This window comes from Prinia subflava, chromosome 9 (genome assembly GCF_021018805.1).
Source record: "Prinia subflava isolate CZ2003 ecotype Zambia chromosome 9, Cam_Psub_1.2, whole genome shotgun sequence".
NCBI lineage: Eukaryota > Metazoa > Chordata > Aves > Passeriformes > Cisticolidae > Prinia > Prinia subflava.
This window is the reverse complement of record NC_086255.1, coordinates 25,496,772-25,523,070: the sequence shown is the minus strand read 5'-3', so window position 1 is coordinate 25,523,070 and position 26,299 is coordinate 25,496,772. Positions and strand designations below refer to the sequence as shown.

The 26,299-nt window shown below is 38.9% G+C and overlaps 1 protein-coding gene across 4 annotated transcripts in view; it reads right to left on the bottom strand.

Annotated features, from left to right (window-relative positions):
• The window catches only part of NRG3 (neuregulin 3), a 490,307-nt gene that overhangs the window by 63,630 nt on the left and 400,378 nt on the right, over positions 1-26,299 (bottom strand). For 3 of the 4 annotated variants that reach the window (XR_010081338.1, XM_063405996.1, XM_063405994.1), the window contains one exon: positions 2,418-2,444. The exons of the other annotated variant lie outside the window; for it this stretch is intronic. Coding sequence is in view for 2 of the 3 variants with exons in the window: in XM_063405996.1 (XP_063262066.1) it covers positions 2,418-2,444 (27 nt within the window). In the remaining variant the exon portion in view is untranslated. The remainder of the gene's footprint in view (positions 1-2,417; positions 2,445-26,299) is intronic. 4 annotated transcript variants of the gene reach the window in all.

The window sequence follows — 26,299 nt, the reverse complement described above, 5'->3', positions numbered from 1 at the left end:
CAAACTAAAGCTTGTGAGAGAAGGGTCCAGCAGGGAAATGGAAAAGCAACAGACACTGCCTCTACTGAGCCCTGCAATGAGCTGCCACAGGAGCTTTGGGAGAGAACAGAACCAACTGGTTCACAACAGGAAACACAAATTTATGGACCACAGCTCCCTAACAGGGCAATAAAAGGACTGGCTATGTATATACATGTCACTGATCCCTGCGAGTCTAGCAAAAAAAAAAAAAAAAAAAAAAAAGGCAATGACTAAACTTATCTACCCTCCTTGGCAAATGCACACACAAGCAGGTGTAATTTCAGTCCCATTTCATCCGTCTGACAGACAGATGATCCCTCTGACATGAGGTTTCAGCTTTGTCTACCGTGGAAGGAATTTGGCTGGCCCTGGCAATCCAAGTTACATGGCTTACACAGTTTTCAAACAAAATTTCTGGAAGATGATGATGAAAATGGAATTTCTAAGGCAACTGAGCCCACAAACGCAATGAAAACATCAGAAAGAGCATGCTCTGGATTATGTACAAACAAAGCTAAGTTCAGCACTGTCTCTACACTGTTTTTTCAAGCTAGAAAACATTCCTTGCAATGATTGCTATTATTTTCTATAGTACGGAAGTAAACTCATTGTAGAGGCTTTACAGAAGTGTCCTTAATTTGATGAGCGTATTGTCACCTGAACTCTCTGTGCACGGGGTGGGGATTTCTGCTTTGCTACATGTACAGCAATGATTCCATGCATGCTTACATTTCCTAAGTAAATCTTCATGAAGACTAGAGGAGGATTTAAGAAGCACAAGCATTTCACTTTTGCATACAATTTCAGAACTTGCTTTTTTCTAGCCCACAGGAAACAACTTCAAGCCTCATTTTAGGCTGCTGTCATAATATTTTCAGGCTTGAGACACAAGATTTCATTAATTTTTATGCCATCAGGATCTGTTCCAATATTAAAAAAAAAATCTGAGAGCTACTCATATGAGATGACTACTTTGAGCCAAGATTTCAGGGATTGGCTTTAGTTCTTGCCTTAAAGGGATGTCTTTAAAAAAGAGAAGAAACTGGAAGTCTCAAAATAAAATTAAAATAATTCAGCTTTCCTGCTTCTTACAGAAAGGTTCACTCAAAGCATCCCATGTATTTATACTCCTTATCCTCTTTTACCTATATGCTTGTCCTTCAACTTGTATGCCTCAAGACTGTGCTCACAATTTAAGTCAAGCAGGAAAAGGAGGATATATGCAGAGCCTTTCCAGTAACCATTTCCCAGCTGTGAAGACACTGACATCGATTCCACTGGCACTTTTCAAGCCTCACATAAAGTGAAGTGAAACACAAAACTTCTGAACCTCAAGAACCAGTTCTCTAGAGAGAACAGTGCTTTAGGTATGGCACAAATCCAAAGTCAGTAGGAGAAAATCCCTGAACCTGCTGGCTATCCTCCTGTTACTGCAGCCTGCCACGCAGTTAATATGCATCACCATATTGGTTTCTTGACAATTTATACTTAACTGGTCAACAGAATCCCCACATTGGCATTTAAAATTGATAGGTTATACGACTCTCACATTTAAGATCTAAAAAAATCAAGTAAAACTTAACATAGGGAAAGATCACATTAAAAGTAACTGTTCTGTGACTTCAATAGGAATTTGCATGCTTTTTATTCTAGTGTTTTCAGTCATATTTAAAGGTTTATTCAAGCTGTTCTTACACAAAGAACCACTGACTCTGTTAAGGATGGATCTCAGCTTCCTCAAGTCTGAAGATCACCAGCTGAGAGATGATCTGTTAAGCCTGAGGCTATGGACACATCACACAGCTGAAGCTGAGCCAACAGAACATCATCTTTTCCTTTCCAAAATTGTGAGAAGCAATTATTCACTCCTTTTTTAGATTTTTCCTAACCAATTTAACTTTTTTTCAAAGAATGATGGATCTTTGACTCTTTTTTTAAAAGTATTTCTCTGATTTGAATTATCTTGAATAAGATGTTTCTTATTAAGCCTAGTTAAATTTAATATTGTAATTACCAACAAATTCTTCACAAAAGAAAAAAATCTGATTTAGAGTTCACATTCCTTTACATGAAAGAAGTTAGTAACTCTACCCTAAAATCACATGTAAAATACTATTCCTCAAGAAATGATATGGTCACATAACCTTTATGTTATGTTTCATTAAATGCCAATGAAATACTAAAATATCATTATGTAGGTTTTAAGCTCCATAGCAATGGACAAGAGAAAAATTAAACCTTCATATATTTCAAATGTAATTGGTAAGTATAAAAGGAACCCAATCCAAAACCCAATGGTGGAGGTCATGGGAGTCTTCCCATTAACCTCCATGTTCTTTGGACTAAGGAACCAAGATAAATATGAGCAATTGGAAGGAAGAGAAGTTAAAACTTACCCATGAATTCAATTCCTAAGTGGTCTGCTATACTCATGAAAGCATGTAAAAGAAGAAAGAGAGAAGAGACAGAGATGTTAGAAACAGAGTAAAACATAAATTAACCTTGATATGGCAGTTCTGCAGAACAGTGGGTCAGGCCCCACTGTGTGGGTACAGGTCCAAAACAAAGGCACAACCCTGCCCCTCAAAGGCACCCTCAGGTGGGAATTCAGGGCACCCAGCTGCCACACGAAGGGATGTGGATCAGGGAAGGACATGAATGCCTTCACATTTGACTTTATGTTCAAACGAGCTACCTAAAGGCATTTCATTTTCCCATCCTTATCTGCTAACTCATCTGAAACTCATCTCTCAACATGCTAACCACCGTCCTGAGTTAGACAAGGCTCCTTCTCTCTTCTTCTCTGGCAGGGACCAAAACCCGAAGAGATGAATGGAAGGCTTCCACTGAGTTTGGCAGCTCTCACCACAGCACAGCAGCCACTCTTGCACCCAACGTGACTCCTGTCTGTCTCTGCTGCACAACAGAAATCCTGCTGGCAGGAAAGAGAGGCCAAGCTCCCAGCTTGGCCATCAGACAGACGGGATGCAGTAATTTCAAGAGATGTCAAAGTGAAGCAAAAATTTAATGCTTTTAGAACTTTGACTGAATTACCACATGGACTTCTAAACATTTCAGGGCCCTTTTTTTACATGACAAATTAGTCTTCTAAGAGCTACACAGAAAAGCGATAAGATTTTCCAACATAACCAAACAGTCAATTTAAACACTTCGTTTTATTGCCAACTCTGGTACTTGTGACAAGATCATGGAACATTTGGGTTTCTGTTGAAAATGCTGGGAATGCTTCATGTTTTGCATCCTTTCAATCCACTCAGGAGAAGGCATTGAGCATCAGCTTGCTCAGTTTACCTAGCATACAAACCTATGGAACAGCTGCTAAACTTTGTATTTTATTTTCATGCAGAAGGTACAAGATGCACTTCAAAAGCAAAGAACACAAGATGATGGTATATGGTATAAATACCTTATTAACACGGTGTTAGGGAAGGCACATTATGCAAGTTGAGTGACAAATGAATCTTTCCTTTTGAAAATACATTACTCAAAATCATACATTATGCATTCCACATAACCATCTTCTAATCTGTATTCTTGCATTCACGAACAAATATCATACACAAACATCCCTAGTACATTTGACAGGAATGTAAATTTTTATAAGAATGTAATTTTTGTAAAAGCATTAGATCCTATATATCAAAAGTGCATCAAACCTACTATATTTACAGAGATTTGTAGCTTTTCCCCCTAATTTTCTGTACCTATGAAATCTGCAGATGTTATCTACATGCAATTCACACCTTTGCATCCTTCTGTAAATCAGATCAAAATGCAGTTGAAAATTCTTTACTTTAAAAAACGATAGCAGAGATCAAAGCTCCATAATCTGGTCTCCAAGGAACTAAGGGTATTGACACATGGAGGAAGATCATATAGTAAAACCTGTTCAAGTCTATGTAGAACAGCTGAAAAAACCAATCTTTCCTAACTTGGCTATATACCTTCTCTACATGTTTTCCACTTGCAGCCTGCAAATCTCCCTTTGACTTCACCAACGTGGTTAAAAACCACTTCCTCAAAGTGGACACAAATTACACCTTTCTTTTAAAAAGATGAAAAGCATTTCAGTTCATGTTTGAGTGGCATACACATAAGTGAGAATCAAGGATGTATGGAGCCTTCCTGGGAAACATGTTCAGCTGGAGAGGGTGGAAACACGTCAGGTGATTTATTTTAAATATCTCAGGTGCCTGGAAAACAACTTCAGCAACCAGCATAATACATATTGCTGACAAAGCTGATTTCCCCAGGTTACGATAAAACGATGTCCAGCGGGATAAACCTTTACAATAAAATATCCAAGCTGCCAATCATTAAGTGTAGTTCAACAAGCTCTGTGAGCAGCTATGGGAACAGAAAACAAGGACATGGTAGCTCTGGCAGATGTAGCCCCGCTGGCACTGGTTGTGGCCATCACTGGGCCACCCCTTGGTGGCCAGGCATCAGCCCAGCGAACTCTGCAAGCTCCAGCTTTGGAGATGGGTTTGTCCCCTCTTAACAACAGCAAGAAACTCTTCCAGCAGGACCACCTGAGAGACACACGGCCGCAGGAAATAACCAGCAGGGGTGGTGGGGGTGTGAGCTGTGGTGGTGACCTGAGACTGAACCAAACACTAAAATGTGAAGTATTGACCCTGGCAATCCATGGTGTGACAAAGGACTGTTCTACTGCGGTACAGCCATGGTGCAGGAATGATGGACTGCCTGCAGAGCACTTCCCTGGGCACAGCAAGTGCAGTGCCAAGTAATTCACCATCAGGAAATGGACTCAGTTAAAAAAAATGCATATGAGAGCTATAAATGTGCTGAAGCGTGGGCGCTGCTCCACAAGATGGGGTCATGAACCAAATAATGCGACTGTATTTTACTTTTGTTATTGTGGTTTCTTCTTTCTTGCTGGTATTGCTATGTTCTTAGAAACTGATCTATTTCTCAGATAGGAAGATTATTCACTTTTATTTTTTTATTTTATCAGTATTTCTCCCTTTTCTTGTCGATGTGGGAAAAATACTGTGCCTTATGGTCCCTGCACTGTGGTAATGTGCTGCTAGTATTAAAGCCTTTTGAATTTATACTGTCTAAATACATACACACCTGTGAATACTTGATAATGAGGACAAGAGAAAATAAATTTGCAGTCACTAATGGATTAATTTATTAGTGCTCCTCAAAACAACACACTGCCTTTTGTCTGGATTGTGGTTTGCTGCAGCTTTTTTCTTAGTCATATTAACACTATGAACAGACATAAAAACTCAACATGTAAATCTAACTGAAAAATCTTGGACATGAAATACCCATTGTAAACCTCTACAGACATTTTAATCTTTTCTAAGGACAAGCTGACTTTGGCATGAAGACAGCTTTAGGAAATCAGAGCAACAGCAAAGTATTTTCCTCTGCAAATGAAATTTATCGCTTCCAATAAACTCATAAGAGTTGTTAGATTGTCCTTGGTAGATTATTGTCTTGAACAAAAAATGCAACATGATAATATGCTGGGAGCTACCTTGGGACAGCTCAAGTATTCTGAACAGATTATCTGTCTGGAAGGAACAGGACTATGTTTAACTTTTAAGTATTAGACCAATAAAACTTGGTCTGAAATAAAAATCCTTCCATTCATAAAGTAGCTAGATCAGTACTTAAAGATACAAAGTGCAGCTCTCGTATCCATTGTGCTTTATGATGTTGGGCAGCACATGGTTATCAGCCTATTTGTGTATCTAATGAAGTGAAAACCACAATCAGTCACAAATATATACATCTAAAAATATATATATGAAACTACAGGGTTTCTTTGAAGCGTATTATTTTTGGTGCTTCATTTTGCACGTGAGCACACAGAGTAATAGGACAAGGGATTTATCTGTTCAGTAGGAAGGGTTCACTGCTTCCAAATTCTCTCCTCATGGGCAACCTGACCAATGCTCTCACAGTTTGGTTGTTTCGTTGTTGTTTCTTTTAATATCAAAAAGAAAAAGCAACAGCAATAATGTATTTTAAAAATCTCACTTATTATATAGTACAAAATTTGATTTTGCTGTTTGCTTTAGAAAAATTCTAGTAATTTGTTTCTGTAATTAATTTATACAGAAGTACTCTTCAAAATGTTTGGCAGGGTTGGAAAACTAATTGAGACTGTTCAGGGCAATCAGAGCCATAAAATCAAAATAGTTCAACTACTGATTTTTCAAAATATCTTCACTGAAAACAGAAACTTCCCTCTCTGAGACATTTAAAAATGGATTAAACTAAATTCTGAGAATGATCTTGAATCATCTAATACCTGGACTTTCCTTTTACCCTCTCTGATAAAGAAGACTACTAAAATTTTTCCAGATTAAAAATTTCTCTGGCAACACATAGGCTGGTCACTACCCATTAACTGGTGTAATAATAAGTACACAGAATATTTTGGTAATTTGCCCCATCTGTGTCTAGACATAATAATGAAAACCATACATCCACACATCTCTTACAAGATACTTGGTCTGTTTTCGATGAAATTATAAATCACAGTTAAAAAAATGGTAACAACTTAGAAAGAAAGAAGACCATAAATCTATTAAAAAAATCACAATCTGCTATATTCTCAGTGTAAACAATGAAACAACATTTACACTCCCAATTTGCATAGATGCAGTTAATTTTACTTTAAACCAAACTGAAGTTCTCAATGCACAAAAGTAAATATTGAAGACAAAGTGTAAATGTTATTTGCTTTATCCATTTATTTGTAAAGAAAAAAAGATACAAAGGAGGGAAAAACCCCTAGGCTTGCTGTGAGTATTTGTGTGTCTGTGGAAAGATTATAACACAGCCTAAGGACAGGATCCCCTCACCCACTATCAATTCCATAACAAAGGAAAACTTGAAAAACATCCATCAAAACCTCTTGTTACATAAATTGCACACAGTGCTGAATAATGGAATAAACTATTGATTTTCTTTCCCTCTGAATGACTAAAGCCTGTGGCTGTGATTTTCATTGCAAAAGTGGAAAGATTGTTTCTAGCTTCTGCAAATAAATAATAGCAGTGCTCCCATGTTCAGGTTCAAGACAACTTGGAAATTTCAACTCCTTTCCTTCCCTGCAGCATTCAGACTCAGAGGATTAGGCTTGTCTCTTTTCTATTCATTTTTAAGATCTTAAATTATCTCTGCAGCTAATAAACTTAGCTACTTCTCTCTGAGGCACTATGTTGGATATTAATTGGAAAGAACTTAGTCTCACCAAGCAACATAAGCAATCTTTACTGATAGTCACAATACTGTAAATCAGTACTGATTAATTTTTACTACTATAGCTATAAATTCAGCAGAAGAAATAAACATGTCTGATTTCAAATCAGTGAGTAGCCTACTGATATTATATTTTTAAGCTTATTAAACACCTGCAGAATATATTTAAGAGTTTTATCAGATTCAGGCCAAAATGTTTATCATCAGGTGTCAGACAAATGCAGCAATTTTATTTTTCTCTGAATAAACCATCATTTTCAGCAATGAGATGAGAGAGCAGGTAGATATTAAATGCTGCTGTTATATGGAGACTTACTGATTTTCTTAGCATTCATAAATCAGTGCAAGTGTTCAGCACATACAAGGACTTTAATTCATCCTGTTTACCAGCAAGTGAACAGGATGTCCACAGAAAACACTTTGCCTCCACTCATACAACTGGGAGATGTCTTCTTACTTTATTTGCTAAAAATGTCATCCTGTTTCTATGAAAAGCAGTAACTACACCAAATGTAAATGAAGCTGCCTGATAGACCCCATAGCTGATGGTGACAAGGTTATTTATGAGGTTTGCTCTAAATGTACGTTGGAAATTATAAACTTGTGTGATCACTGTCAGATCAACCTCCCCTGGCACAACGAGCCTGCAGTAGACATTGCACATTACAGTCTGGTTACTTGATTATTGACATCAGCATGAGCTACTACAACCAATGAGTCTAATAAACATTCCCAGAAAAATCAAGGTTTCTCTGATATTACTCAGTTTTGACAGATCAGTAAACCCGTGTTAGCACTGTAATTGCAAAAACTGTGATTTTTCTTTTATGTCAAAGCCCCATATCTCCTGTAAAGTTTCCTTCCCACCCCTGCCTTTCCTGGCTCCACACACCACACCCACTTTATATTCCTATCCAAGAGACCAACCCCACATACCAGGTTTTCTGACTGCTCAGGACACAAAAACAAACCACTGATGGAGCTGTGTGACCCACTTCTACAATGCTGAATTCTTTTCCTGGGCTTCCACAGCAGACACGACAATCACTGCACTTGTCCCACGGTTCTCAAATGCACGGCAGGTGATTGCAGCCCTGTCACAACTGAGGAACCACTGAGGGAATTGGGCTTTGGAGAGATATTCTGCTATCCATCTGTGTCATTTCATTAGCACAATGGTTCCTGCAGAGCCCAGACTTGTCCTGCTTGAAATCCTGCCCCAGCCCCTCAAGCCTGCTCCAGGTCTGCACAGTGGCACCACGCTGCCTCTGCAGATGGACCTGCCTGTATCTGCAGGAATGCTGGCAAATGGGCTTAAATGCATTTATCTATGTTGAGCTTAGGTGTTCTCAGTCATTAAGCACTTCCACTGAATTTCAATAGCAATTGGCATGATTAGTGATGAGAGTCCTTTGGAAATGCCAACCTCTACATTGGCAAAACTGGTCCTTTCCCAGGTATGTTGTGACAAGGTCTCGTAAAGCTAAATAGGAGAGGGAAGTGGGATCATATTTACTGGCAAAAGCCAAAAGCACATTCATTACTTCTAAAATGTGATCTGTAAAGTTTTTGGAACCATGTGCATGACTTAGATTATTTATCTTGTCAAAGGTGTAAAAGATTTCACTTGACTGCAGTATTCTGTGGTGAAACAATCCTGTTCTGGTTAAATAAGTGACACAAAATGTCTGTTAAGGTTGGATAAGCCTATGAGTTTCTTAGAAATTACTATAGGGATTTTCACACTATTATTTCCAAATGGGTGTTTGGTAATATGGGTCTGTAAAATATAACCAGCCTCACAGAAACATTACATGAATTGCTAATAGCTCCCTCATCTTATGAACGTATGACATTTAATAAACATTTTTCACACTAAATGTTACTTTATTCCTTCCACAGATCATTAAGCTGTCCTTCACTTGTCTACTACAAGAAAATGTTTCAGATGCAATCCTGTTTACTGCTCTCTAAAGGCATAGAAAATTTTGTAGGTTTTTGTCAATTTCTTAAAACTAATTACTTTCTTCAACTTCAGGATAAGGAACGTACATAATTTTGTGAAAAAAACCCCCACAGCTTTATTCCCTGATGTTCCAAGTAATTTAGTTCTACTGCAGTCAAAAAACAAACAGGCAGAAGCAGACTGCAGGTATTTACACCAAGATTTTACAACATTAACTGAAGGTTTTAAAAGCTGTACATACCCAATGACAAGAAAGTTGTCGTAGTTATTGATATCCATACTTTGTTGCCTAGATAGGTGGACTGAGTTTTGCAGCAAAGAACTCAAGAGACTCAGAGATGTAGGACTCAGACCTTTTAGAAAGATGCTGGTTTCTATCTGTTGATTTGGGAAAGTGCTTTTCTTTAGGAATTCAATTTTGACAACAACAACTATATTTGCTGTACACTTTCTTATGTTGCTTCATTTTAAACAACTTAGGATGTAAAAAGAGAATTACTTGAACTTAGTTACTCTATGCAGGTTTTTCACACATGGTGTCAGTGGCTGCATTACTGAGCCTCATTTCCAGCAGTTCCGTGTAACCGGCTCAGAAGAATACAAGAACATAAAGTTTTCATCATAATTTTATCAATTTCTTATCAAATTTACTGTCTTAGAGGGAAGTTCTTCTGTATGTCAGGAGTCTCTCAACCCACCTTCCTGAACCATCACAAGATTAACACCAACACCTCCAATGCTCTTCCAGATTTTGCTGAGTTCTTTCTGTAGGAAACCAGGCATGGAAGAGCCTTTATGCCTCAGATCCAGCTGCAGATAAGCAATCCTCAGATGTGGGGTGCTTAAAAGGTTTGATTTAAAAGAGGTTGTTCTCAGCTGTGTAGATCAGCCCTATGTGGTGAGGAAGAAGAGCAACATCACTCTTTTATGTTATTCCTTTCTATTTCACAGGGATACATACTTGAATGCCTTGAAGGCTATTGCAGTGAGCTTTACCAGAAAACACAGCCTTTGTTCAACACCTCAGGATTCAAGGGAGGAAATACAGAATGACAGCTCACAAAAACACTCCCATTACTGTGCCACTCTACCATGCCTGCAAAATGTATAGCAGGGAACTGACCTAGGCACATCTCTCCTTTTTCCAATGCTAAGCTCCTCTAATAATTTTATAACCCAACTACAGCGTTGTGGTTTCTTTTGAAAAGCTGCTGCACACTTGCTCGCCATCAAAGTGTGCAAGCCATGCACATCCACAGCACAGCTTGATCTGCATTTATGCTCTATGTGGTGTTAAACAGTACAGGGACAAAAGTTCAGGTATGTATAAGTGCCAGAGAAACTACCACTTCTTTTCGTTTCTTTTTGTTAACTGGAAAATTTCTATGGAGACATTTTGCGATTCCATGGAAACATTTTATTTAAAGCTGAGTAAAAACAGACACCTGAGGTGAATATTTTGCCATATAGTGTTTTCAGATTCATAAAAAGGCTCCTTGAAGGACAGACCACTTCAGTACTGAAATTGGAGTGCTCTCTCAAGTTACCTTTTAAGATACCTTTGCCCAACTCAGTACTTGGAGGTTGGTGCACCCTGAGCCGTCCTGATGGAAATATACTGGCAATTGTCGGCTTATTTATGACATCAAACCCCAATCAGAAGATGGGAGCAGAAGAGATCTGTTTTCTTCTAAGCTAAAATGCGTTCTTGACATCTTGGATGATTTGTTCAAGCTAAGCAATACCAAGGCAGGTCTGAAGGGGAAGTGCTGTGACTTGGACAAAGCTCTGCGGCGCACAGAGCCAGAAATGCCAGACTTTCCAAGTGAGGTATTGAGATGAGTTATTTGTTGAGATGTGAAAGCTACAGAGCTGAGGTATCAAGGCACTAAGGAAATGTCTCTCTTACCTGGAGCTGTAACCTGGAGCGTGGGCGTTGGCACAACGTCCTGACAGCATCAGACCAATGTGTGGCTATGACCCCACAGAAAATGTAACAAACAATGTCCCACACCATGCAGACATGCAAATGCAGTCGTGGCTTTTTGCCATGCCTATCCTGCCTTGCTTATGGAAATACATTCTGCTTAGAAATCATTAGCTAATAATGTAAACAACCCACTATCAGCAAAAATGAATGGCAAGAAATGATTTTCCTCAGAGTCTGAGCATCTTGTGTCATTTTAGATGCAAGCCATGAATTTATGACTTCAGATATGTAGGAAGTGGGAAAATTACTTAACTGCTTATCTGTTTGAACACTCTTAAGGGTTCAAATCCTTTACTACCATGAATACATTAGAACATTAACTACTATAAATACCCATAACAAAGGTGGTCTGAAGTCGTTAATGTTGGGAATGAACAATATGACTCATCCGTGAGATTTAAAGCAGACAGGGCTGTGATAAAAAGAATCATTAGCAACTATCACCAGCAATAAAGAACAGCATATTGGAACACAAGCGTGTGATGTGCACACAACCCAGAATCACCCACAGCCAGAGCAGCAAAATGAAAGCTGCTGTTTGCCCTCGTTTGTATATGGGATGCACTGCAATTAATTGTCAGGAATATCATGTGATAATGGTGCCAAAGGGCCCCATATATAGAAATATTAAACTCACGGAGTGCAACTGCTCTCTCAGAGCCATTCAAACAAATGAATTGCCTGTGTGCACAGACCAGATGCAAACCAGATCCACCAGGATGGTGCCTCGTGCTGATGCCTGCAGCCCTGGCAGCGACACCTGCCCTCGGGCCAGCTCACCGCTACTGCCGCACACGGAACAGCATGGGACAAAAAAGGAGCAAAAAGGGGAAAAGGTCATCCTACAACCTGAATAAACACAAACCATTACCTAAATCTAGGCAAAGTGCTTTACAGGAACGTGCAACTTAAGACTTCACAGAAGACTGAACGAGCTGCTCTGGGCTGTCTCCCGTGAGATACCTCAGTAAAACCTGTGCTTCAGATGATCAAAGTGCACTTGTTTTCTTTCTTCTTGTTTCATCTCCATTCCACAAACTTTAAGGTGCCTCAAAGAATTTAATAGTACCCAATAAATCTCAGAGAGCATTCTCCCATCAAAGATTTTTTTCCTTCCAGGTTTGAGACACTTTATCTTACTCTGAATTAGACCTTAACAGTATTGAGGAATACGCTTCCCTTATAAGACCTTACTATTAGGGCATAAATTATTTTGACAAACAGAAACAGGGCAAAAGGAAGGTCTGTATTCTTTTCCACTACAACAAACTAGATGCGTCAGCAAGCAAATTAGTTTTGTAGGATAGCCTAGAAAATGGAAATAAAACAAAATAACATTTTAGTCTGCTCAGATTTGTAGATTTTTTTTTTTGTATGGTTTGTTTCAAATCAGAAGAACTTTGCTCAGAGCAAAGCTGTGAGCTGAAGTCACAAATTTACCTCCTCTTTGGGCTATTCAGCTTTCATAAACCATCGATGTGGAAAGAACAGCTCCCCTTTTACACGTTTGGCTCCACCTCTGCACCTTCCTGCACACTCTGAGCAAGTGTTAAACTCTGCAAAGGGGTGAGGCAGCAGGGCAGGCACCGTGTGCGCTCTGAGAACTGACCCGGTGCAGCCACGACTGCAGAGCAGGGCAACCACGGGTGCACACACACCTCAGAGGGCAGAGAAACACCCAGGCACGGCTGAGATACACCAGCTCTCTGTCCCTGTGCTGTCCAAAGCATTTATATCGCTAAAAAGTAAATACAAACCAAGATAGAAATCATCCATGGTTTTTTTTCTTTTCCTTACTATCAGTAGAGCCAGGGGTATGGAAATCACTTTCACATGAGAGGTAAATGAATCATGAACCAAGGTCTGTGCAAGAGGAAAATGAGCGAACACTACAACAGCTTCCACTTAAAAGTCTTCGGATAATGTGCTACCCACACGAAATACGATTTCCCCCCTTAAAATGTCTGACTCTGAGAAATTACACATATATATGGTCATGAAGTAACAATTATTGCATCTCACATGTAAATTCCAATCAAATCTCTAGAAAACTACAAGCTATTTCTAGCAGAAACACAGGATACTGTATTGAAAGGTCTTACCTTTTTAGCAAGTAAAAAACCAAAGGTGTATGGGACCCAAAAGCTTTCAAATTACAAGAGAAATACATAATACATAAGCACCTCAGAAGAAAAACAAGAAATACTGCTACCTATGAATATTTTAATTTTGTTTTTGTTAGATGAAACTGCACTGTGAATTCATTCATTTAGGAATATAGTTACATTGACAATAAGATGGGTTAAATGGACTTGCATTTTATCTGCCAACACAGCCTGCTAAATTGAGGCAAAAACTGGCCAATGACCTCACAACTGACAAGACCATGGCTGCTGTGCTGGAATCCTCCATGAAAAATTCCATTTTTTTGCAATGGTATTATTACAGAGGAAATAGTCATAAAGGTGTGAAACACGCTGTAATATGCTCACAAACCTCAATACACAGTGAAGGGAAAAGAGACAAAGACAAACTTCTGCTGTGATTTATACTCAAGGGTTGGAATTTCAGGTAGCAAATAACATCAGTAGGAAAATTTAACCTAAGAGATGGTGAAAAGGTGCCAAAGTTTAGCAGCACAATTTTCCAGTCTCTGCTCTAAACCCCACTGAAGCAGAATTGCTGCTGACCTGAGATGAAAACTATGATTTCACAGCAAACTTTGGGAAGCTGAATGTGCTAAACTAAGTATCATCACTCTTTAAAAATATAAATTTATTTTATTTTGCCAGTATATAGTCTCAAAATCAGGAAGTCCAGCTATCATTCCTTTTTTCTCTAGCTACACATCTATTTTACTGTTACATTGGTGGCAGGGTTGCAAAGGGGGTACAAAGGTGTTATGATCAGTAAGAAAGACAGGTCCCTTACACTGGTGTGGAGATGCCAGGCAGCCTAAGGCTGGTGTTCAGTGAGCAGATTCCACCTGCACCCCTCTAACCAAATTCATTAATCAGATTGCCAAGGTACTTCTGCTTTGGAACATGGCTGGGTCAGAAAACAGCGCCCTAGAATTTCAACTGATCCAAATCCTCCCTTCTCCAGAATATTTAATGAAAGAGAAATATAGCTTTTCCAAGGAGCTGCAAGGCTCTGGCAAAATATTATCTGTATTTGGTGGGGCTCTGGCTGCAGATCTTCTCAGTCAGCTGCTCCACTCATCACATTACCCAGGAGCAGTCCTTTTTCCCTAGAATGCTGTACAGAATGACAATCTCATCTTGCTGCTTCCTCAGTCCATTAATTCAAATATGGTCTGAAATCTGTGTGAAACAAGGGACTCTACTGCTGCTTAAGCTGGCAACAGCAGCAGCAGGAACAGTTATTTACATTTCTGAGTAGCTTTATAAAGGATCAGTAAATACCCTGTCATCAATGAAAAAGTACTCCCTACTTTGCTACAAAACCATTACCTAGTATGCAGGTAAATTTAAAGTTTTTTCTCTAGACACATTTGGGAAGAATTCAGTAGCTTCTAGTTTCAGAGAAAATTGTCAGCAGCAGCAGCACTGTTCCCTCAAAGGGAAACAGTTGTCCATTGCAAACTGCTGTCCTCTCCTTTATTCTGCAGCTGTGCACTGCATATATCTAACTCTCAAGCATATTTTAAGGTGAAAAACCAGCTGTCTCTATTTTTCATTTGCCAAATGCCCCTCCCATTGAGGAATAGAGATTTTCTTCCCCTAAATAAAACAGATAAGAGAGCTTAACACATGATTAAAAATAAACAGTTAGGCACCTAAATACCTTTGTAAAAGATCTCAATACTTCTACATTTGTAAAACAGTGTTGAAGTCACTTTCAAATTGGAAAGCAGTCATCTTAGATTCACACCTCTTAAGTGCTCCTGAAAACTTTATTTCTTTGGGGTAACATCTAGAATGGGGGGACAAGTGATTCCTGCACCAAGCCTCACGTTCACTCGTTCAGCCAGGTTGAAGCAGGAACACCATGCATTGGTGCATGGAAGAACAGCCATGCATAAATCGTCAGTCTAGGAACACCTCATGCTCCTGCAGCTGGTTCTTCCCTGACATTGCTGTTCCTGCTCCTGCCAGGAACTTCAGGTCAGCTTTCAGACACCAAAATATCCTTTTTGCTGAGATGTCTACCCCTACTTTTGCCAGAGAGCTGCATTAGCAGAAAGGTCACAGGGCACCAACAGCTGGAGTCTGTACTCTCATGGGGGAAATTTCTTTGGACATCCAGCAACTGCAGAAGGCAAAAGGCAGCTCGTGTGAGCCACCTGTACTGTCATGTTAGGCTGCCCAGCTGAGGTCTTAAACCCATCTTAAGCTCCAATGTGCAAAACCTGTTTTTTTTCTAATTTGTACGAATTTTCCTTTGCTTTTCAGTCTAAATTCACACTGCACCAACTTAAACCCCTTCAGTCTTGCACAAACACTATCTTTCAGCTTCAATCATTCTTATATTTCCTTTATATTTAGCCACTTGGCGTATTTATTGCCCCAATGACATCTCTGACATATTTCCCAGGCCATCATTCCATACAGCTGCAATTTCCTGACAGGTGTTGGCACATCTATCAATTACTGCACTGGATCAGCAGTATTTCTCTCAAAAAATGGCATTCAAATACTTTTTAAAAAAACTGATCACTCCTTCCACCACCACTTCCTACATTCCTATAAAATATAGCATCTTAAAAGAGCAAAAAATACATCATGTACCTATTGGTGCTGGCACAATCACCAGACACAAAACAAAAACCTCCATCCATCAGGGAACATCAAGGGGGCAGTGAGCTGTGAGCAGAGCCAGACTCCTCACGGGACAGGAGGACACAAGATGTGCCCTCAAAGTCAAGTTCACCCAAAGAGGCACAGCCAGCACTGCTCCTCCCACAGCCAGTCCAGCTGGGAGCAAACTGGCACAATGAAACTGGAGATTTTCCTTAAATCCCTTTGGCCTATGAAGGAAATTTCTGCCCCGCTAACTAGATTTTATCTCGAATTATAAACCAAAGAGAATGTAATGGAGAAAATGTGTTCCCATCGTATTTGTGTGACAACTTGCAGATAAAGTAAATCAAAACACTTTAAAATCTAACTCTTTTCTGTAACCAAGTTCTGCACTGAGGAATGATTTTTAGAATAAAAATACATTGATTTTAGAAAGGAATATAAAATTCAAGACAGAGGTCTTACGATTGCACTTCTAAAAGCAACTTTTAAACAATCACGTTGTGGTAATTACAGGTTATGTACACACATAGTGATACAAGAAATGCAGTCGTATGCTGTGCTTTTCTCTGTCTTTTGTGTAGGTGCTGCTGCACAGACATTAGAACACAAATACTTTTTTATTTCTTTTTTTTTTTTTTTGTTATTTTTTGTGATGCTGTTTAAATTGCTTAGATGACTTACAATAGAAATCTTGATGTCTCGCTGCCTTCTTTTTCCTGTTCAGTCTGAAGTTTAAATACAGCAGTATCTTAAATACAGCAGCAAGTTTAAATACATGCAGAGTAATTACATGGGAGTTGGTAAACACTTGCCTAACAATGATCACAGTACCTGAAGAAGTGCTTGCTGAAGAATTAATATGAGTTGAGGCCTGCAACATGAGCTTTCTTTCTAGAAGATAATCTCAGACAGTGGTAGAGTCATCTACGAATCTCTAATAAGTGAAGACAGACAGGTGTGACAAATGCCATAAAAAAAGGAATACAGCCCTAGTCTGCCTGACTTGAAGCCAGTGTCACTGTGATGGAGCCTGATTAGCTGCTCTGCAAATGCACATCTCCATTTTCTCACAGCCCATTAGGCTGCTTGTAAAGAAATTAAACACACTGCAGGGCAAAATAACCAAGTAAACCAAAACAAAAAACACTGTTTATAAACATTTTCTTAAGAAATTTCCATTTTGAAGATAAATGTTTCTCTCTTGAGCAAACTCCCAGTTTCTGCCTTTGGACATCCCCAGAACTGGGATGGGGAAGAGCAGGTTATTTCTATGAAATGCATTCACCAAAAATACATCACATCTGACTGGACACTACTAAATAAAATACAGGTAGACTACAGGAGAAAACTAGTCATTACAATAATAATGCAAATCAAACTCCACCACGATGAGCAGGATGAATTAGATTAATCAGCAGCCATCTCAGCTAAGGTAATGTTACAGGATGCTACAGCTTTGTGTCCCATTCACTGCTTTTCCTAGATTGTGGTAATTTCTGCATTCTCTGCCCAGAGCCTTTGAACTCAGCCTGCTCTCTCTTTGTGCTCCTGCTTATTTTTGTATAAAATCCCACACATTGGAATGTGGTTTCCCATTTTTTTTACACATGCTAGCAGGAGAAAGGTGGCAGTGGCATTTTAAGTAGAAGTTTCCGTGTCAGAAACATTCCAGGTCAGCTCTGCTCTGCCACGACCTCACTCCTGCTTCAGGGGGGAACAGCAAACATGTTAAACACGAGGATGGATACCACACCTCATGCCTGGCTCTGTCCCACTCTTACTTGGAATGCTAAGAAAGCAAAACTAGAAGACACTCAGCACTGGGCAGCAGGAGGTGCTGGTACCAGCAGATAAAGCACATCACATTTGTGTGTGCTGGTCCTTCCCTTGAAGGGAGGGCTTAATGCAGCTGGAGAAGATGCTATTTGTGATGGAAAAGTACAATCCTTGCAGTTGTTCTGGACTGCAGTTTGCTATTAAATGGTGTATTTTAGTACATTTTCATCTTAGAAAAAAAAAGTTGACTGCTTACATTTTTTTCTCAAGTTATGCCATGAAGAAATATAATTTACCTTTTAACAGAAATGTCAAGGACCCATTCCCTCCAATTGGTCTCTCCAATTTACTATATAGATTTTTAAATCCCATACAAAAATGTTATAAGTTTAATTGGAAAAGACAGCATGACAGCATAATTTTATACAACTGGTTACAATTATTACAATAGCAGCTTCCACAGAGCTCTCAGTGATTTTTCCAGAGCATTTACAAGCATAAAGTGTGAGTTAGGGAAAAAATAGTAATTTGCTACAGCTGTGCAAAGTGTATTAAGGAAATCAATCAGCAGTGACACAGATATTTAGAAATGAGAGATATTTTGCCCATCTGAGAGCACAACTGTAAGATTTGGTGACATTAATAAGTTTTTTTAAATGGCCAGATTAAATAAAGCATTATATTTTAGCTCAGACATACGGAACATTAAAAAAAGGCAGACAAACAGGTTAGAAAGCCTTTCTGGTGTGGTTTTTTTTTTTGGTTTTTTTTTTTTTTTTTTTTTTTTTTTTTTTTTTTTTTTTTTTTTTTTGTTTTTGTTTTTTTTTTCTTTTTCTTTTTTTTTTTCTTTTTTTTTCCACTTAAGGGGAGAGTGAGATCAATGTGACAGAGTCTGAGTCTAGGAAAAAATGATGACAAAAGGCACCTCTCTGTCAGCCTTAGTGCTGGAGTTGTGAACAACTTCCTTCTGTTCAGACAAGAGAATTTGCTCCTTCTTTTGTAACCATAACTGCATCAAAGATATCCATGTATTGCCAGCTTGTTTTCCTAACTGCTAATTTCAGAGAATGTTCAGTTCTGGCTAAGCCCTTGGGTCAAAGCTAATGTTATTATTATATGCAAGAGACACAAAGCCTTTATTTTAACAGCTGATGCAGAATGGAGTCTTACATGGAAGACTAGAAAATCAAGTAAACTTATTTTCTAAAGGTCATATTGAACACGGATACAAAAAGGAGCTTTGAGAGCATAAGGGCAATAAGAGAGCAGAACACTTTACTTAATTAGACAATAATGAAAAAAGCTTATTAGGTAAGTTTAACACACTCACAGAGAAGTTTATAGAAGACAGCAACCCAGTTCTTTTCCTGAAGGGACTTTATTGTGATAAAAGTTCTGCAGATTCAATGTACTCTAGATTTATTCTTTATTTACTTTTGAATATACTCTCGTGGGCCAAAACACCCTCTTTGACCTTGAACTTTGTGCTTTTGTCATTAGATTTCTGACACACTCAAACCAGATCAGAATAATGCAATAAGGACAGGCTGTAGAGAAACTGGGCTGTGAATAATAAATGTAAATTACGTTGAAAAGGGACCTGTGAGAGTTAATGTGTGGAATATGGACAAAATTGCTTTTCTTATTTAGGGAGAGGGGCAGACATACCAGTATTTATACAAGCAGGCAAATTAATTGGCTTTTGCCAAGCTCTGTGCTGCTGCAGCTAAACTGCTTCCACAACCTGACCTACATAATTTTGAATTTGCTTGGGTATTTCCTCATTCAGCCACAGAACTGCACAGCACACAGTGAACAGCAAAAATGGTCTTGGAAAGTCATACAAGAAAATGATCTTGGAAAGGCCCTTATGAAATAAATTTCTTTTGAGCAAATTAAAACTTCATAAAATATCTTTGCAGCACAAAATTAGTCAGTCAAATCAGCAATTGCTGGATTAAAACTTACATAATACAGTCAGAAAACTGCTACAGTCATTTAAAAGTACTGTCAATGGCAATTAGCAATGAGCATCTAAGTTATGGGATACTCCATAGCCAAGTGCTTTGCAGCAACACTTGTATTTATACACTGACAGCCCTCATTTTCTCTGCTGTACTCATTTCTCAGACTCCTAATTTTCCTGGTATACTCAAATGAGGAAAAGCCTGTAAGTTACCCTGTCATATGAAAGATACAAGTTTACTTTAGAGATTGCCTACTCTGAATGTGGCCAAAAAGCAGCTACCATGATAGGTTTGATAGGAAAGAAGTCTCACAAAAGCAGAATTTCAACATAGGGTTGGTTAAGCTCTGGTCTCAGTCACATTTGCAGGATTTGAACTCAGAAACATTCTCAATGCACATATATCAATTAAGGACAGATTCCAGGAAAATTCTCTGTAGTTTTGGGGGTCAGATGTTGTTGAGGAATATCTGAGTGGCTCTATGAAATCTTCCAGCAACAATCCCTCTTCTTGTGCCAACCAGAAGCTGGAAAGGGAATCAGATACAAACAGCTGCTACCTCACCAAGTGGGTCGCATCTCATCCATCCATCACCAGCTTCCCTTTCCTGTGCTTGTTTTCAGATATCCTATCCACTACCAAGATACCCAAACCAAGGCAAACACTAAAAATATCACTGATTCAAAACAGAGAGAAAGACCTCCCAGCCCTAAAACTATATATGAAAGGGTACAGCAGCTATTAATTTAGTTCTGTGCATTTCAAAGGCATTAAGAAGGTAATTTTCATACAGTCCAACTAGAATTTAAAAAAAATTACTTAAAGCACATAAAAGCCTAAATAGTAAATATCAACAGGTGCCAATACTCCTCTAATAATTTTGCACTTTCTCTTTACTTTTTCCTTTTGCATATGAGATTTTGCATTCTTATAGAGCAGACACATTATTTTACATTCAAATACCAGTGCAGCTGCTACTACCTAAGGCTTGAGAGATTTATGGATAATAATACAAGTGCAAAATAAAAGAGTACATTTGGATGCATAGCAAACAGAAGCTGCATCAGTCAATCAAACTGCTGGACAACAGATTCAAGTCTACAGATAAATGTGAAACAAAATAAAATTCCTCAGTCAGACTAACTTCTTCAGAAAAATACATTACACATTTCCCAGTACTGACATGGATAGTGTAGTACTTTTCTCCTTGACCAAAGCATGCCACAGAATTTGTTTTCTAAGCCAACATGTGTCAAAGCAGAGAAGAATAGCCATTCTTCTGAACTGCTATCCATAAAAAAGTAACAACTGTATCAGTCAGGTTGTGTAACAATAAAAAACCAGATTTGTATCAATGTCAGATCTCAGCACACCCCACTCTGCACACAAAACATCCTCAGTTCATGCACAGCCACTGCTGCAGGATGCACACACTGCTGCTTCCCAGTCACTTCACTTGTTCTGACATCTGATTTACAGTGTAAATACCACACTCTCCCCAAGAGAAAACCCCTCTGTATGCCTTTTTTGTCATGAAGAAGAGACCAAAACAAAGGACCAAAAGAGCCCCACTCAAACCTGACAATTTCATGCAGTTGCTTTTAGTCTTTATCAATCCCATGGAGATAAAAATAATGGTACAGAGGAGAGCTCTGAATTGAATTCTTGACTGGAAATCTGTACCAAAAGCCAGCCTTGTCTGAACACAGCTCTCATTAACAACCCTGGCAGTGAAAGGCATTTTGAGTTTACCATGCACTAGGGAGGAGCAGAAACAAATGAGGGCACCTGTGGTCATCACCTAGGGATTCACATTCCAGTGCACTGATCAAGCAGCTGGGTCAATCCTAACTTTTCTTCCACTTTTCGCTTTTTATGGCCAGCAATTTGAGACACTCAGCAATCTCAGGGCATCCCAAAGTCCCTGTTCAGCAATGTGCCTGACCCTGGAGCCAGACCTGACCGTGAGCCCAAGGCAGCAGTAGCAGAGGGGGCTCTGCAGACCTCAACGCCAAGTTCACATCCATCCCACTGAGGATGACTTTCCACCTGCTCCTCCTGTTCTGCTCCCTCTGCTGCTCCACTGTCTTCGACAATTAAACCCCTACAAAACTCCTCATAAAACACAGTGTTCTTCAGATATTCCCTGACTTGGTTTTGTGGGTTTTTTTTGAGCCAGCCACATACTGCTGAAATATTTATCTACTCCTACCATGCATAATCTGCTGGTAAGGGATTTTGCATAAAGAATAAAATAGGAGGTGGTTAGGCAGTAATATTAATTCGTTCTCTTATCACATATTTTTCCACGCTCCGTTCTCCTGAAGAATAATGCCTAGTACACAGCTCCATTTACTACTTTTTAAACTTTACTATCGCTCTTGGCAATAATATTTCCTTTGCTGCTGCTCTTTCTTCTGCTCAGATAGGCCATCTGCCATCCTGCTCTCCAAACTATTTGTCAGCTCCCATCTCTGTAGGCACTGAAGATATTCTAGGCGTGAATTACGCTCATATTGTTCTTCCTGTATTTTGGGTTGAGGACAGTCCTATGTTGCAATGAGACACTGACTGTAGAGAAAAAGCAAAAGCTAGGACAGAAGGTACATGTCATAAATTGTCAATGTGCATTTCCTCTCCCTTAAAACAAACTTACTCAGATTCTCCCCTGGCAATCAACATTAAATGGCTCTCAGCACATGTAGACATTAGGCAAAGGATTCCAAGTTATACACATTAGGTTTTCTCCCTAAAACTGTCCAATTTTCATTAAGCAAAGCAGACAAATTTTTTCAGTGAAAAATGTATATGATACTCAGATTAATCAAACTGGAGAATCTTTGGAGTGATTTTAGTGGCGTAATTCTAAGGATTGAAGTTCTGACAGGCAACTTGTCAGCCAGTGAAGGGTTGCTGAAAGAAATGCACATTGTAAAGATATGCTGTGACTACTAAAAATTTGGGTTTATGTCAGCACATAAGCAGGAACATTTATATATAAAAGATCAAAATGGGAAGAACTCAGCCTGGTTGTTCCAAACCACTTGATTTAGGGTCATGACTGGAAGGCAGGGAAGATCAAGCCTCTTTTAATATCTTATGAGTAATTTTTATTTTAAGGTTTAAGTGTCTCATTCCCATCTTAGTAAATCCCATTCTGACTTCAGGAATTATTGTTTTCAGGACAAACTCAGCTGGGAAGCTAAAACATACAGGAGACTTCAGGTTTCATTCTGGGCAAGCAAAGGCTAAAATCCATTTTAGCTAGTCTCTTCACTTGAGCAAAAACTAATTGCAAAACTTTAAAACAATGGCAACAATGAAAAAAAAACCTCCCACAAAAAGCACTTTTTATTTACTTTTTTGAATCTCATCCACCTTGTCCATCTTGAAGGTGCTGTGCAGCAGGGGAGTATAGAGAGATCTGGATTTTGTGCAATATAAGAAGAGGTTAAATATTAAAATTCTGCTGAGTTTTAGAAAGGTTTTATAAATACTGAGCACTATTGGCCCAAGAGGCAGCTTGCTAATGTTGCATTATTCCATTCACTTGAGATATACCTAAAGCGTCCCAAATTCAAAACCTAAGCAAGGTCTAGTTCAATGTAGCCCAAGACTAAATACATATATATATATATAAAATTATATATATATATAATTATATATATATATGTTTTCTTGCCATCTTCCTTGTCTTTTTTACTTTTCTCTTAAAAATGAAAAAGAAATAGAAAAATAATTTCATTTTCATATGTGCTGAATTCCAGCGGTCAGCTCCATGGTGATTCCAAGTCACTGAGTTCAGCTGAGTATTTCAGGATTTGTGATGTTTTGCCAGCACAGCAGGGTTGATGTCCCTGCTGCCAGTGCCGATCTGCCCTAGCAGATACTGAAGAGTTTCCCTGTACTAAAGAGCAGAGAGACACTGAACAGCCATGACTTTGACTCTTCCTTAGGTTGTCTTATTGGAGCTTCCTAAGTAGTTAGAAGACTTAATCTTCTCTACATATCACCTTATAACATCTAAATTTGGCTTTTGCTTAATTTGCTATATTCTAATGAGGCTCTCATGGAGCAGGAAAATATGTCTTGCCCATCTACTACATAGGAAATCTTAAGGTTATCTTTATTCATACGTATGCAGGCATGAAAAATCAGGTGGAGCCTTTGCTGCTTTCACAACAGCTTCTGGTAGGAGCTTTCTGCCTAATGCAGGACTGAGGAAACTAGAAATCCTGAAGGGAGAAATAGGTTACCCTGAATGTACCTTCAAAGGCCCAGAAAGCTCATAAAACAGGAACCAACTGAAATGGGTTGCGATCTCCCCAAGCAGATGCATCTCTATTTTTAGCAACCACTATTATAGTTGTTGACATCTTAGGAAAGTGTCCTTATCACCCCAGCTGGGCCCAACTTGTCATCTTCAACTTGCAAGCTCGTGTAGTAACATTGCCCCTCAGAACCATCCAGTCACAAAATAATTTAGTTTGTAAAAGACCTTCAAGATTGAGTCTGGCCACTAACCCAATACTGTAAAGTCCACTGCTACACCACGTCCCCAGGTGCCACCTCCAGATGTCTTTTTGATACCTCCAGGGATAGTGACTCCACCCTGGACAGCCTGCTCCAATGCCTGACCACCCTTCTGGTAAAGAAACTTCTCCTAATATCCAACCTAAACCTCCCCTGTTGCAACAGAGGCCAATCTCCCCTTGTGCTGGCACTTGTTACCTGGGAGAAGAGACCAACCCCACCTGCCTACAGCCTCCTTTCAGGGAGTTGTAGAGAGTGGTAAGGTCTCCCCTGAGCTTCCTTTTCTCCAGGCTTTAGTCCCCATGTTCCCAATGCCTGTAAAATGAGTAATAAATGACTGAGAATGGCATTGGTAAGTAGCATTTTTACCTGGAGTTCTCCAGAAATCTACACATATGGCTTAACCCAGTTTCTTCTGAAATAAGTAATCTTTTCTCCAGAAGTGTACAGATCTTATTTTAAAGCTTTAAAAGCATTTAAATCTTTGAATATTTACTGAATGCTAAACAAATCCTGATCACAAGGGTTACTTAAAATGTGGAGACTGATAAAGACAGCAAATTAATGGTGCATTAATGGGAGACCAAATTGTCAAAGACAGCTAGATCAGACTGGAACACAAAGTCTTCACAGAAACAAAAATACCTTTGGCTTTTATATAAATTAACATACATACATATTTATATTTACAACTGCTAATCTCCACAAACCAACGAGCTCCTTCAAAAGGACACTCTTCCTCCATCAGTGCACTGCATTTTCTGCCAGATGCAGATGGAGCCATTCAGGGTCAGCTCCTCCATCAGCAGGAGCCAGGCTCCTGCATTTAGAGCTGCTCAGATTCTAGAAAGAGACTTTTCAGAAGGACTCATTAAATCTAGAGTTAAAATGCACTAGGTCATCTCATTATCAAGAAATGGGGAAATTTATGATGTAAACCGCAAATTAATGCAAATAATTCAGCTGGATGCTTCAAATCTCAGTATTTTTTATCTGAGTATTTATCTTGAGAAATGTTACCCACCAGTAGTTTTTTTTCAGGACTGAGACCTAAGTATCTTACATTTTGTAAACTCTAGACAAAATAAACTCGAGGCAAAATTCTGTGTTGTGCTCTGTCTAGGGTAGGGCTATACTGTAAAAATACACATTTCACTACAGTAGAAATTTCAACTTTACTATCTCACCACTAGAGCTAGCTGGGAAATAGCAGAAAAATCTTAGTCTTTCTCTCCTAGGAAAAAAAAAAAATCTACAACCACAAATCCAAAAAAAGACTCTGACTGACCCAGTCCCTTTTCTGTGCTGTGATCTGGGCATTCACCTGCAAGAGAGCAAAATCAGGTCGAGGACTTGAACCTGTGTTTCACCTCTCGTGGATAGCTGTTCTGTTCTCTGCTAATTCTGGGATTTTTTTCCTGTACCAGATGAGGTTCCTTCTGAACCTGAAAAACCTTTCACAATAAAAGCACTGGCGAGACACATAAAAACAATCTGTACTGAAAATACAACCTTTTTTTCAAGAAAAAAATCACTTTTACTAAGAGCAAAGAAAACAAGAATCCAAGTTAAATTTTGATGCTGCTTTTCACAAACAGCCCACACAGTGGATATTTTCTCCTGCTAAGCATCAGGTATTAACCTCTCCCTGTATCTTCAAAGATAATTGCAGCCAACTCCTTTGGAAACAAAATGAAATGAGGACATCTGTTCATTGTAAACATTTAAAGAATGTTTTGGACACTAAATTAAACAGCAAATTATATTTTTTATTCCATTACGGAGCAAAAGTAAACATTTTAGATAAGGAAGAAAGGGAAGCCTAAATGAGAGAGACCAGACAGCCCATGAAAAGCTATTTGTGATTAAGACATTCATCTGGAAGACTGGGAACAGAGGACTCAAATCTTGGTGTCAGAGAGGAGTAAAGGCCACACAGAGTGAGTGTGGAAGGAATCACTGCAAAAGCACGTGGCAGATACTGGGTGGCAGCAAAGATGAGCAGAGAGAG